This window comes from Carcharodon carcharias, chromosome 13, assembly GCF_017639515.1.
Source record: "Carcharodon carcharias isolate sCarCar2 chromosome 13, sCarCar2.pri, whole genome shotgun sequence".
NCBI lineage: Eukaryota > Metazoa > Chordata > Chondrichthyes > Lamniformes > Lamnidae > Carcharodon > Carcharodon carcharias.
The window spans coordinates 73,831,123-73,845,248 of record NC_054479.1 but is presented as its reverse complement, the minus strand read 5'-3'; the positions used below and the strand labels follow the sequence as shown (position 1 = coordinate 73,845,248).

The following is a 14,126-nucleotide window of genomic DNA, read 5'->3' as shown; positions in this document are numbered from 1 at the left end:
CCTACGCTGGTATCCCCGCTCAACTGGTTTCACACTGCAGTCCCCACTCAACTGATCCCGCACTGCAGGCCCCACAGTGCATTCGCCACTCAACTGGGCCCACACTGCAGTCCCCAATCAACTGGCCCCGCATTGCAGGCCCCACTCAACTGGCCCCACTCTGCAGTCCCCGCTCAACTGGCCCCACATTGCAGTCCCCACTCAAATAGCCCCATACTGCAGGTCCCACTGCAGTCCCCATTTGGTGGTCTCACATTCCACCCCCCACTCAACTGGTCTCACATTGCAGTCCCACACTGCAGTCTCCACTCAGCTGGTCCCACACTACAATCCCCACTCAACCGGTCCCACACTGCAGTTCCCATTCAGCTGCTCCCACACTGCAGTTCCCATTCAGCTGCTCCCACACTGCGGTCCCCACTCAACTGGTCCCACACTGCAGTCCCCACTTAGCTAGCCCCACACTGCGGTCCCCACTCAAGTGGTCCCACACTGTAGGCCCCACTCAACTGGTCCCACAATGCAGTTTGCACTCAAGTGGTGTCTCAATGCAGTCCCCGCTCAACCCACTAACCATCAGCCCTTGACGTTCAATGGCAAAATCATTGCTGCATCCCCCACTTTCAATATCCTGTGGGTTATCATTGACCAGACAATAAGCTGGACGAGGCATACAAATACTGGGGCTACAAGAGCATGTCCGAGGTTAGGACTCGTGAGGCTAATAATTCAAATCCTGACTCCCCAAAACCTCTCCACCACCTACAAGGCACAAGTCCGGAGTGTGATGGAATACTCTCCAATTGCCTGAATGAGTGCAGCTCCAACAAGAATCAAGAAACTTGACACTATGCAGGACAAAGCAGCCCGTTTTATTGGCACCACATCTACAATCATTCACTCCCTCCTCCACCAATGAACAGTGACAGCAGTGTGTACCAGCACTGCAGAAACCCAGCAAGGCTCCTTAGACAACACCTTCCAAACCCATGACAGTTTTTACGTAGAAGGCCAAGGGCAGCAGATACATGGGAACACTGCCAGCTGGAAGTTCCTCTCCAAGCCACACACCACCCTGACTTGGAAATATATCGTCATTCCTTCACTGTTGCTTGGCCAAAATCCTGGAGCTCGCTCCTTAACTGCACTGTGGGTGTACCTACAGCAGAGGGACTGCAGAGGTTCAAGAAGGCTGTTCATCACCACTTTCTCAAGGGCAATTAGTGACGGGCAGTAAATGCTGGCCTAGCCAGCGAAGCTGACACCCCATGAAAGAATAAAATAAAACTGGTCCCACACTGCTGTCCCCACTCGGCTGGTCTCACACTGCTGTCCTCACCCAGTTGATCCCACACCGCAGTGCCCACCTGGTTGGTCCCATACTACAGTCCTGACTCAACTGTTCCCACTTTGCAGAACCCTCTCAACACCGCAGTTCGCACTTGGCCAATCCCACGCTACAGCTCATCCCAGTTTGCCCACATTCATTAAAGTCGTCAGAAGAGGTAACAGATGATCTTGGATCTCAAGTTAATTCAATTGTGCTGATATAAATGCAACATTGCAGTCAGCTGTACCATAAGATATTGTGTGACCTTTTTGGAATCACTGTATAACATCCTGTTGTAGGAATTGTTGAGACAAAAATTTCAGTCTAATATTGGACAGATGTGCTGTGGTAAGAATACAATGTGCCAATATTAAAAGATGTGCTAACTTGTTAAATACAAGCATGGTATGAAAATTACTTTATAGGATATTCAGTTAAAAATTCAGGCACACAAGGGCTAGGCAATTCCCATCTCCAGCAAAAGAGAACCTAATCATCTCTTCTTGATAGTCAATGGCATTACCATCGCTGTATCCTCCCACAATCAACATCCTGGGGGTTATCATTGACCAGACAATAAACTGGACTTGCCATGCAAATACTGGGGCTACAAGAGCAGATCGGAAGCTAGGAATCCGGAGGCGAGTAACTCATCTCCTGACTCCTCACAGCCTGTTTGCCATCTATAAGACCCAGGTTAGTAGTGTGATGGAATACTCCCCACTTGCCTGGGTGAGTGCAACTCGAACAACACACAAAGAGCTCAACACCATGCAGGCCAAAGCAACCCACTTGATTGGCATCCCATCCACACCCTAAATGTTCACTCCCTCCACCACGAAAACACAGTGGCAGCAGTGTGTACCATCTACAAGACGCATTGCAGCAACTTGCCAAGCCTTTGACAGCACCTTTCAAACACCTAGAAGGACAAGAGCAGCAGATGCATGGGAACACCACCATCTGCAAGTTCTCTCCAAGCCACACACCATCCTGACTTGGAATTATATCACCGTTCCTTCACCATCACTGGGTTAAAATCCTGGAACCCCCTTCCTAACAGCATTCTGTTGTACCTACACACATGGGCTGCAGCAGTTCAAAAGGCAGCTCAGCACCACCTTCTCAAGGGCAATTAGGGATGGGCAATAAATGCTGGCCTCCCCAATGGCACCCACATCCCATGAAAGAATAAAATAAAACACTTTCAGATCACTTTGGCTAATGATGCCGCAGAGTTTCTTTTTAAATAGTTCTTGGGCAGTAGAATTGTGAGAGCTTTAAATCTTAAGCTGGCTGCTGCATCTATCCGAGCACTATTCAATTCTTTAGTTTCACCAAAAGTAAAATTGCAGCCTAGCTCTGAACAAGTTACGCATTATCATTAAACAAAATACAGGCATACCTCAGGCCTGTCACAAATAGAATAGGATGCATTTTCTCACTCAACTTACGTTCCTTTTTAGTTTCTTATTTTTCAAGTTGATCTCCACAATTTTCTGATCAAGCAGCAGATAGTCACTCAAAACTTGAAGTTATTAGTGTGGTTTTCTATTACTTTGAGTTTTTGCAAAAAGCTAGACTTTGTTTCTGAAATTTATTTACACTATCTTCAAGCTGAGAACAGTTGCATGTTTTAACTAAATTAGCAACACATGATAAAAAGTATAAATCACACCAGAACACATCATGGTGTCATTCACATGTAATACAGTAGCAGAACTAAAGAGCAGCTTTCCTCCTGCCCTGAGCAAGAAAAGATTTATCAAGCATGTTTTTTGTGAAGATAGCACCTTTTCAAGAAAAGTATATTGTTGTGATTCTAATTAACTTGAAATTTATAATGTTGTTTTCAAAGAAATATATAAATTAAGCAACAAACTCACTGAACTTTGATTCAGAAGTGACACAAGAACTACAAAAATTTGCAGTCTTGCTTAGTAACGGAAGGGGAAATCAGCAAGTGACAGAATCACACAGTGCAGAAGAGGCCCTTCGGCCCATCAAGTCTGCACCTTGGTCTGCAGGTGTCTGAGAGACACCTGACCTACCTACCTAATCCCATTTATCAGCACTTGGCCCATAGCCTTGAATGCTATGACGTATCAAGTGTTCATCCAGGTACTTTTTAAAGGATGTGTGGCAACCCGCCTCCACCACCCTCCCAGGCAGCTTATTCCAGGCCATCACCACCCTCTGGATAAAAAAGGTTTTCCTCACATCCCCCCTAAACTTCCTGCCCCTCACATTGAACTTATGTACCCTCGTGACTAATCCTTCAACTAAGGGGAACAGCTGCTCCCTATCCATCCTGCCCATGCCCCTCATAATCTTGTACACCTCGATCAGGTCGCCTCTCAGTCTTCTCTGCTCCAACGAAAACAACCCAAGTCTATCCAACTTCTCTTCATAACTTAAATGTTTCATCCCAGGCAACATCCTGGTGAATCTACTCTGCACACAATACTCCAGCTGTGGCCTCACCAAGGTTCTATACAACTCCAACATGACCTCCCTACTTTTGTAATCTCTGCCTCGATTGAAAAAGGCAAGTGTCCCATATGCCTTTTTCACCACCCAACTAACATGCCCCTCTGCCTTCAGAGATCTATGGACGCACACGCTGAGGTCCCTTTGTTCCTCAGAACTTCCTAGTGTCATGCCATTCATTGAATACTTCCTTGTCAAATTACTCCTTCCAAAGTGTATCACCTCACACTTTTCAGGGTTAAATTCCACCTGCTGCTTATCTGCCAATTTGACCATCCCATCTATATCTTTCTGTAGCCCAGGACACTCAACCTCACTGTTAACCACCCGGCCAATCTTTGTGTCATTTGCAAACTTACTAATCCTACCCCCCACATAGTCATCTATGTCGTTTATATAAATGGCGAATAATAGGGGACCCAGCACAGATCCCTGTGGTATGCCACTGGACACTGGTTTCCAGTCTCCTGCTCCTGATTGGTATTCAATCCCTACTGGAAGTTTCCATGTGTGGACACTGGATGAGGACAAAATTGGGGTCAGTGGTGGCACCCTCCACAGTTGATTAACGTGGTTGGCATTCACCATCCAGACTTGCATATGAATATTTGAGCAAGGCTGCTATATGGCATCAATATTAGAGTATTAATTATTGATTATTGTACCAATATAGAAGAAGAGGAACAGGGAGGAAATTAGAGAGGGCAAGGAATAAAAAAAAATCTACTGCTCAATATTAGCGATACTGTTCACAGCTCTGTAGAAAGCTTCTCTTTCTGTTCTGGCTGACTGAGTAACAAGTACAGGCCTCTGGCCATAGTTGACAAGTCTTTAGAAACTGGAAGTCTTTGAGCAAACAGCACTGAATCTCAGAGCTGTGCTGAAAGAATTCTCTTATCGGGATTGTTTCCTCCTTGATCACATAGCAACTTTAATAAGGTACCTAAAAAGATATCAATTTTCAATCATAAACCAGATTCTAAACTAGGACTCAGCTAACAAATGTGTGCAGACAATGCTTGTTCCAATTTATTTCACTGAAAATGTAAGCTTGATCTGTTGTCTGTTGTTTACTTATCTCATTCCCTTTTTTTAATGGAGGTAGTGGGGTTATTGGAGAGGACAAATGTACCAACCTTTTAGAGTGCATTTATAGACCAGCTTTAACATCACAGCAAAGTTATTTGCCCTGAAGTTAATGGCCCAGACTTTGTGGTAACGATAACAGTGAAGCTATCAGCACTCATCATTATTAAAGACAAGCTGGGCTACCCACCCTACATTTGGGAAATAAAGGGATGAAAGTTAAAAGTTAGATTTAAAAAAAAACTTAATGAAGTAATAAGCTAAAATATTCATATAAAAGCTAGGTTACTACATAAGGTAAGAGCTTATGATGTTGGATAGAGTTCTGACGAGTCGGGATAAATGGGCCATTTTCAGGATGGCAAACTATAATGCAGAGCTGCAGGGATCAATGCAGGTGCCTCAATTATTTATGATCTATATTAATGACTTGAAAGGGACTGACGATATTGTAGCCAAATTAGCTGAAGATTTGATAATAGGTAGGGAAGCAAGTTGTGAGGAGGATGCAAAGAGTCTGCAAAGGAATCTCGACAGGTTAAGTGAGGAGGCAAAAAATCCGGCATTTAAATTGGCATATAAAAATTTGGAGTATAATTGGGAAAATTAGATTGTCCACTTTGACAGGAAGAATAGAAAAGCAAAATATTATTTAAGTGGACAGAGACTGCAGCATGCTGTGTTACAGAGGGATCTGGGTGTCCTTAGACATGAATCACAAAATGCCAGCATGCAGGTACATCAAATTATTGGGGAGGCATATGGAATGTTGGCCTTTGTTGCAAGGAGGATAAATATAAATGGACGGAAGTCTTGCTACAACAGCACAGAGTATTGGTAACATCACACCTAGAGTACTGTGTGCAGTTTTGGTTACCTTACTTAATGAGGGATATTATTGGAAGCAGTGTAAAGAAAATTCACTAGACTAATTTCTGGGATGAAGGGGTTGTCTAATGAGGGAAGGTTGAGCAAGTGTAGAAGATAGGCAAGGGTTGAAGGTGCATGAATACCAGGAGTTACAGTGAAGAGTTTTCAACCTTCTTTTCCTGAGATCTGAAGGTAACACTGAGTACCTCGACTGTTAATTCAGAAATGTCAGCAAACGAGCAATGACAATCTCACAGTAGCAAAGTATTTGACAGTCATCGATCCAGATTTGAGAGGTAGCCAGGTAATCAACTGCAAAAACTCTTGAAGTTACACTAATACTCTTTTTCTCTCATAGCAAGAACCAGCAATATGACTGTAAATGGTACATTCCTCTAGCTGATCTGAGTTTCCAAAATTTGGATGAGTCAGACAACACTCCGACCATTCCACTGGTCCCAGATGAAGAATTGGATGCTATGAAAATAAAGATATCTCAGATCAAGAATGAAATTCAAAGAGAAAAGGTAATGTGAAAGCAAAAAACAAAGTTTCAAACATAGTTGCCTCCTCTCTCTCAAATTTTCTTTTTCATTCTCTGACCCCAGCATTTACAGGATGGGAACAGGAGCACTTTTCTGTGGCAGTGAGAAACTCAGAAATACCATGAAGGCCTAAGCCCTGCTAAGTTTGACAGCGGGACCCCATTAGCATTTTATTTTACGTATTTTCCCCCCAGCTGTTTGCCAACTGCCAGGTCGGAAAACTGGGGTGGTGAGGACATTGAGGGGAACTGAAAATGTGGCAGCAAGGAGGGAGAGATCATGGGAGGTAGTGGGAGGGAGAGTTGTGGTTGTTGATATTGGAAGGGCAGTGATCACAGCAGGTTTGCTTGACAAGCCAGGAAGAAACACTCCTGTTTCTCTGGTTCATAGCCAGTGCTGGAAAAACACTTGCTGGACCTGGCAGATCTCACCACCCCCTCAAGGTGCCAGGTTCCTGGAGCCCTGGGATCCCTGGGCCATAACCATTATATTTAAATGGCTCACAAAACCTGAGAAATGGAGCCTCATTTAAATATTGTAATCACTGTTCTCTCTCACCAGAGCAAGTTATTCAGACAGCCCTCAAACCTGCCACAGTTAAATCAGAATTAGAAGATTTTGTGGCGAATTCGAGTCGGAATTCACACTTTCATCAATTTAACCCTCTCCCCTGTGATGGTGAAATTTCCCTCTCAGATTGTCCTACAATCCTCATTCTCTCTCTCTCACACACACACACACACACACACACACACACACACATTTTTTCTGAGGCCCAAAAGTAGCTGCTATGAACTTACGGCTTCAGAGCTTGAGCAGCAGCTGAGATCAGCATGGTGCAACCGCAAGGCCGAGAACTATGTGAATTTATGTTCCTTCATCCCTTCACTGTCACTGGGTCAAAATCCTGGTATACTGTCCCTAACAGCACTCTGGGTATACTTGTACCACATGGACTGCAGTGATTCAAGAAGGTAGATCATCACCACCTTCTCAAGGGATGGGCAATAAATGTTGACCTAGCCAGCAACACCCACACCCCATGAAAGAATAAATTTAAAAAATGTTTCAGGAGGTGGCCACCCCATGGCTTAGGATTATGCAGGTAGAGAAAGAATGAGTGACCACCAGCCAGATGAGGAGGACCAGACAGGTAGTGCAGGAGTCCCCTGAGTGCATCTTGCTCTCTAACCAGTATCTGTTAATGGTTCTTCTTGCGATACAGCAAGAACCAAGGCCAAAGCACCATGGATGGCAGCTATGCAGTGTGGGAGGATAAAGGAGAAAGGTCAGGAAAGTAATAGTGTCACGGACAGAATTTGTGTGTTTTCTTACTGCCTGTGATCAGTGTGTTTTGTATGTAAGGGCTATGTGTTTTCTTACGCTCAGAGTGATTCCTCCAATTTAAATAATTCCAGCAGCAAGTTTCTTGTGAATTTAAAAATAAGGAAGGCTATTTATTATCAGATCTTGCCCTGGAAGTTTAACAACATGACGTTTTACTCACCTACATTATCACATACACAAAAATTAGATAGAAGTGTGGCGGAAAATACAATTACAATTTATGATTGTCTCAGTCTCTTTCATAGTAGGCTTGTAGTTTCTTAAATGAGTTGATGCTTTAGTTGAAGTGAAGGTCTTGTAAAGCAGAGGATTCGCAGTAAGCTGCAAAGCCTCTTGTAGTCAATTTTCCAGGAGGTTGATTCTCAGGTGAACTTGAAGTTGGAACGGGTTGGGAAAAGTTTTGTTAGGAATCTCTCATTTTCAAGGTATTACTGTTTATGGTAACATAACAAGTTAATCGTTATGGTAATGAGATAGTGATGTGTATCATGATGTAACAGTGACATCAGTGATCATGTGCTAGAGACTTGGTTAGAAGAGGGAATAGTCTGTACACAAGAGATATATTTACCTGGTAGCTTATCATGTGTATAGTGTAAATAATGTAGTTTTGAAGAAACCTACCCAAGTCAGACCTAAGTCACTCATGAGTAGAGGGAAAGCTTCTCATTATAAATTAGGCCCCAAGATAAACCACAAAACATGATAGCAGAGCTGGTGACACCAATCTAACAATGATTTGGTGCCACTGACAGAACACCCACAGGAAGAAATCTGAAGAAGAATTCTTCAAAGAAATAATCCAAAGAATCCTTAGTGAGAGGCACATTGAGAATTGGTAGCAATGTCAGCACCTGTCAAGCAGTCACTGCCTCTCCTGCAGCTGTTCAAACACCTCAAAGGTCAACAGAGGAATTAAGCAGCATTGGTTTGTATGCCAAAGAGCAAAAGCACCAGGTTAGTTCATTCCTCTACGCAGTGGGGCCTGTTGCTGACAATGTCCCCCTGATACGGGGGTAGAAGAGACCTCTACAGACTTTGAAACTGTTCTAAAAGCACTCAGTGTGCATTTCAGCCCAAAACGGAACTTCGTAATTAAGTGACCGCGATTCAATCAGAGATCCCAAAGACCAGGCGAATCTGTCAAATTGCTTCTTACAAACCTGTATCGGCTAGCCAGTGCTTTGAAAGATGAACTTATTCACGACTGCATTGTTGTCGGAGTCCACGACGAAAAGCTGTCATTCTTTTTCTTACGGCCAAAAGACAACCTAACACTCTATCAAGTGGTTCAATATGTTAGGCAGGCTGAATTTAGGGAGCAAAATTGGGCTATAATCCGTCGAAATACTGAGGCTTTGGACAGGTTTGTTAGTTGGGTAGGCCCAAAGGCCCACTCAAAAGCCTGCCAAAATGGGCGAAAGGGCAGGATTACAGAGACCTATACATTGCACAACCAAAACATACCTTTACTGAGCAGAAATGCATGTATACAGCTGGGCATCCTGAAAACCGTAGATGAAGACCTCTGGCAGGACAGCCAAGTGCCTTACATGAAGGAATTTCCAAAGTCAGGTGCAGAACAGATGACTTCCCATTCATCAACAACTGGTAAAGTTTATTCATTAAGCAGTGGGTCATTCTCCATCACACAGACACCATCCACTGGACCCTTGGAGGAGATTGTAGATCGCTCAGTTCTTTATGAAGATAGGCCAGAAGGTGTGGAAACAAGGCACTTCAGCAGACGATGACCATCTGCAAGAGGACCTTCTAGATCAAGGTTGGCTCTTTCCTGAAGAAGATCATAAAAGAGAAGCCATTGTAGCAAGGAGTGCTCCATTGGAAGATGATGTCCTAAAGATTGGTACACTCTTTGAATCTGCTGCCGAAGCATATGAAGCCTTTGTTTTTTTTGAGGAGTCAGCTGTGTTCACTGTCGAAGAGCAGAATTTGTATCTTTGTCCCACTGAACCCGACAATGAGATGCATCATATATCGATGGCTGACTATAGTGAGTTGTTCAGGGTGGACAAAATGCTCGACTTCAAGGTGGGTCACACTGCGAGAGCATTGTTAGAGCCTATTGGCTTGGGTAAAAGTCTGTTGATGCCCACACTTCATTCTCATTAGAAAGTCATCTTTCCACTAAAGTTGTCCTTCAGCGCAGAAGCCAAAACTACAGAGCTTCTACAGCTGAGGAGTTCTATACAAGAATTTCAGTTAGATTTAGTTCTGAAGAGTCATTCTGTTGCTGAAGATGGTGTTGTCTTATCATCTTAAATTGACACAGTTGCTCCATTGCCGACACCAGAGCAGCATCGAAGATCAAAAATGTAATGTAAATAGTTTAAGAAAATAGTTTAAAATTGCTATTTAAAAGTTGACATACTTGGGTGGAGGGTGATGTAGCATAATAAATTAATAGTTATGGTAATGAGATAATGCAGTGTATCATGGTGTAACAGTGACATCAGTACTCAAATACTAGAGACTTAGTTAGAAGAGGCAATAGTCTGCATACAAGAGAGATATACTTAACTAGTAGCTTATCATGTGTGCAGAGTAAATAAAGTAGTTTTGAAGAAACCTACCTGATTCAGACTTAAGTCTCTCATGAGTAGAAGAAAATCTTCCCAATGTAGATTCAACCAGAAGATAAACCACAAAACATTTATTACCTTGGGTGCTTGGATGTCTTACGACTGGTTGACAGCTCCCAATGGAATCTGATGGATTTCTGTCCAGAACAGCTTCTTGCTGTTTTTAAAAGTAGGGAACCATGTGACCTGTGCAAGTCCAAAGCCTTTTCCAAGTAAGGTGGGTGGCTAGATCTATTACATATCCTGTGTGATGACTTTCACGCCTGAGAGTTTGAAACAGCCTAGTGTCTTTGTATCTGAATGAATCACAGAATTTTAACAGCACAGGAGGCCATTCAGCCCATCGTGTCTGCACCAGCTCTCCAAATAAACATTATGACCTAGTGCCATTGCCCTGCCTTTTCCCCATACCCCTGCACATTGTTTCTATTCCAATAATCATCTAAGGCCCTCTTGAATGCCTCAATTGAACCTGCCTCCACAAGGGAAGTGCATTCCAGACCCAAACCATTTGTTGTATGAAAAGGTTTTTTCTCACGTCACAGTAGCATCTTTTGCAAATCACTTTAAATCTATGCCCTCTCATTCTTGATCCTTTTATTCTGTCCAGCCCCCTTATGATTTTGAACATCTCTATCAGATCTCGTCTTAGCCTTCTTCTGTCCAAAGAGAATAGTCCCAACCTTTCTAACCTATCCTCATAGCTGAAGTTTCTCATCCCTGGAACCTTTCTTGTAAACCTCTTCTGCACTCTCTCCAATGTGTTCACATTCTTCCAATAATGCGGCGCCCAGAACTGTACATAATACCCCAGCTGCGGTCTAACAAGCGTCTTATATAAATTCAGCATAATCTCCTTGCTCCTGTACTCTATGCCCCTATTAATGAAGCCCAGGATACTATATGCTTTATTAACTGCTCTCTCCACCTGTCCTGCCACCTTCAATGATCTATGCACATATACACCCAGGTCTTTCTGCTCCTGCACCCCCTTCAAAATTTCACCCTTTATTTTATATCGTCTGTCTGTGTTCTTCCTACCAAAATGCATCACCTCACACTTCTCCACATTGAACTTCATCTGCCACCTTTCTGCCCATTCCACCGAATTATATCCTTTTGAAATTCTACATTATCCTTCTGAATGTTTACAACACTCCCAAGCTTCGTATCTTCTGCAAACTTTGAAATTGTCCCCTGCACACCAAGATCTAGATCATTGATATATATCAGGAAAAGCAAGGGTCCCAATACCAACCCCAGGGAAACTCCACTACAAACCTTCCTCCAGCCTGAAAAATATCTATTGATATCTAATCTCTTTGTTTCCTATTTTTCAGCGAATTTTGTATCCATATTTCTACTGGCCTTTTTATTCCATGAGCAATAACTTATCTCACAAGTCTATTATGTGGCACTTTATCAAATCCTTTTTGAAAGCCTATGTACACCAGATCAACAACATTATCCTCATCGACCTTTTCTGTTACCTCTTCAAAGAAACTCTAGCAAGTTAGTTAACCACTATTTCCCCTTTAGAAATCCATGCTGACTCTTCTGTATCAACCCATATTTTTCCATGTGACTACTAATTCTATCCAGATTAATTGTTCCTAGAATCTTGCCCACCACAGAAGTTAAACTGACTGGTCTACATTTGCTGGGCTTATCCTTACAAGCTTTTTTGAACAAGGGCGCAATGTTTGCAAATCTCTGATCCTTTGGCACCTCCCCTGAGTCTAGGGAAAACTATTTGAATACTGACTATTCAATTTGAAATTACCCTTTTGAATTCGTTTCAGGAAAAGGCACTGAGTTAACATCAGTCTGGAAAGTTCCCTTTGTGCTCCCTTGAGACAGGGAAGTATTGCCAGGGAAGTCAGATGATCCTTGGGCAGCCACCTATTTTGTAGTCTTACTGTAAGTTCATAATATACTGGAACACGACAACAGTGATAGGGGATTCAATAGTTAGGGGAATAGACAGGTGATTCCATGGCTGCTGATATGACTCAAGGATGGTATGTTGCCTTCCTGGTGCCAGGGTGAAGGATGGCATTGAGCTGCTGCAGAAACAAAATATGACACTGAGCCACATAAGGAAATATTATGTCAGATGGGCAAAAGCTTGTCAAAGAGGTGGGTTTTAAGAAGTTAGAAATGTCTTAAAGGAGGAAAATGTGACAGAGAAGTATAGGAAAGGAATTCCAGAACTTGGGGCCTAGGCAACTGAAGGCACGACCACCAATGGTGGAGCAATTATAATTGGGAATACCCAAGAGACCAGAATTAGAGGAGCGCAGATACCTCAGAGGGTTGTGGGATTGGAGGAGATTACAGAGGTAGAGAGGGACAAGGCTATGGAAGGATTTGAAAACAAGGATGAGAATTTAAAAATTAAGACATTGCAAAGGTAATAATCTCCAGATTACACCTGGGACTATGTGATACTGAGTACAGAAATAAGAGGATAGAGCAGATGAATGTGTGGCTGGAAAGATGGTGCAAGAGGGAGAGCTTTAGATTCTTGTGCATTGGGGCAGTCCTGGATTCAGTTTATGGGAATGAAGTTGGGCAGGTGGAAGGGCAGAAGGAGAGCATTTTAATGGTAAAATCATAATTCAGTTAGATTTAATGTAATTTTGGAAAAGGATAATGACTGACCAAAAATTTTAAACTGGGGAAAGGCCAGTTTTACTAAGCTGAGAAGAAAGTTGGTAAAAAGTGTACTGGAAATTAGAAGATAAATCAATGTCAGGGCATTGGGAAGCATACAACAAGGAGATAGAGTGGATCAGAACAAATATGCTCCCAAAAAAAAGGGTGGAACTCACAGATCTAGATACTTCAGCCTATATCAAATTGTGAGCGCTCAGTACTGCAGAAAGCATAGACGAGTGTAGAAAGTTCAGGAGAGAAATTTAAAAATGAAATTAGGAAAGCAAAGAGAAGACATGAAAAAATTTGGCAAGAGAAACCTAAAATATGTTTTATAAATGCATAAAGAGTAAGAGGATCAACAAGGAAGGAAAGAGTCGGGCCCATTATAAATCAAAAAGGTCATTTGTATGTGGAAGCGGATTACGTGGACATAATTCTTGATGAATGTTTTGCACCTTGATACAATCCACATAGAGACCGATAAATTTAAAAAAAGAAATTCAAACATTCATTGGATATCTGAGGGGAGGTCGTGGCAAAGTGGTATTGTCACTGGACAAGTATTCCAGAGACCCAGGATAATGCTCTGGGGACCAGGGTTTGAATGCCACCATGGTGGCAGATGGTGAAATTTGAATCCAAAAGAAACCTGGAATTAAAAGTCTGATGATGACCGCAAAACCATTGCCGATTGTCGTAAAAACCCACCTGGTTCACTCATGTGCTTTAGGGAAGGAAATATGCCATCCTCACCTTGTCTGGCCTACATGTGACTCCAGACCCACAGCAATGTTGTTGACTCTTAAAAACCCTCTGAACAAGGGCAATCAGGGATGGGCAATAAATGTTGACCTAACCAGTGACGCCCATATCCCGTGAATGAATAAAAATAAAAATCTGAAAGGATGGACTGACCAGATTTCACGTTTTTTGACTTTTAATGTTAGGAACAGATTAAAAGCACTAGTAACTAAACACTTGTTGTAGATCACCTATACATTAAACCACAGATCAGAACTCCCCCCTTTTACTTGTAACACAACCGAAAAATCCACCTCAGGAACAGGTATACTTTACACTGTCCCTTAAGTGGACGTTCAGTTCTCCCGGAACCAGTCCAAAATGATTCTAAGCTCCCAAGGGTTTACTTTTGTTCTTTTCCTTTCACAGCCTGGTAACTTTCACCCCCAGAAC

The 14,126-nt window shown here is 42.7% G+C and overlaps 1 protein-coding gene across 1 annotated transcript in view; it reads left to right on the top strand.

The window, feature by feature from the left end:
- Positions 1-14,126, top strand: part of LOC121285708 (breakpoint cluster region protein-like) — a 596,997-nt gene that overhangs the window by 385,790 nt on the left and 197,081 nt on the right. Inside the window, exon 10 of the mRNA XM_041202403.1 lies at positions 6,135-6,303. Coding sequence (XP_041058337.1) covers positions 6,135-6,303 — 169 coding nt within the window. The remainder of the gene's footprint in view (positions 1-6,134; positions 6,304-14,126) is intronic.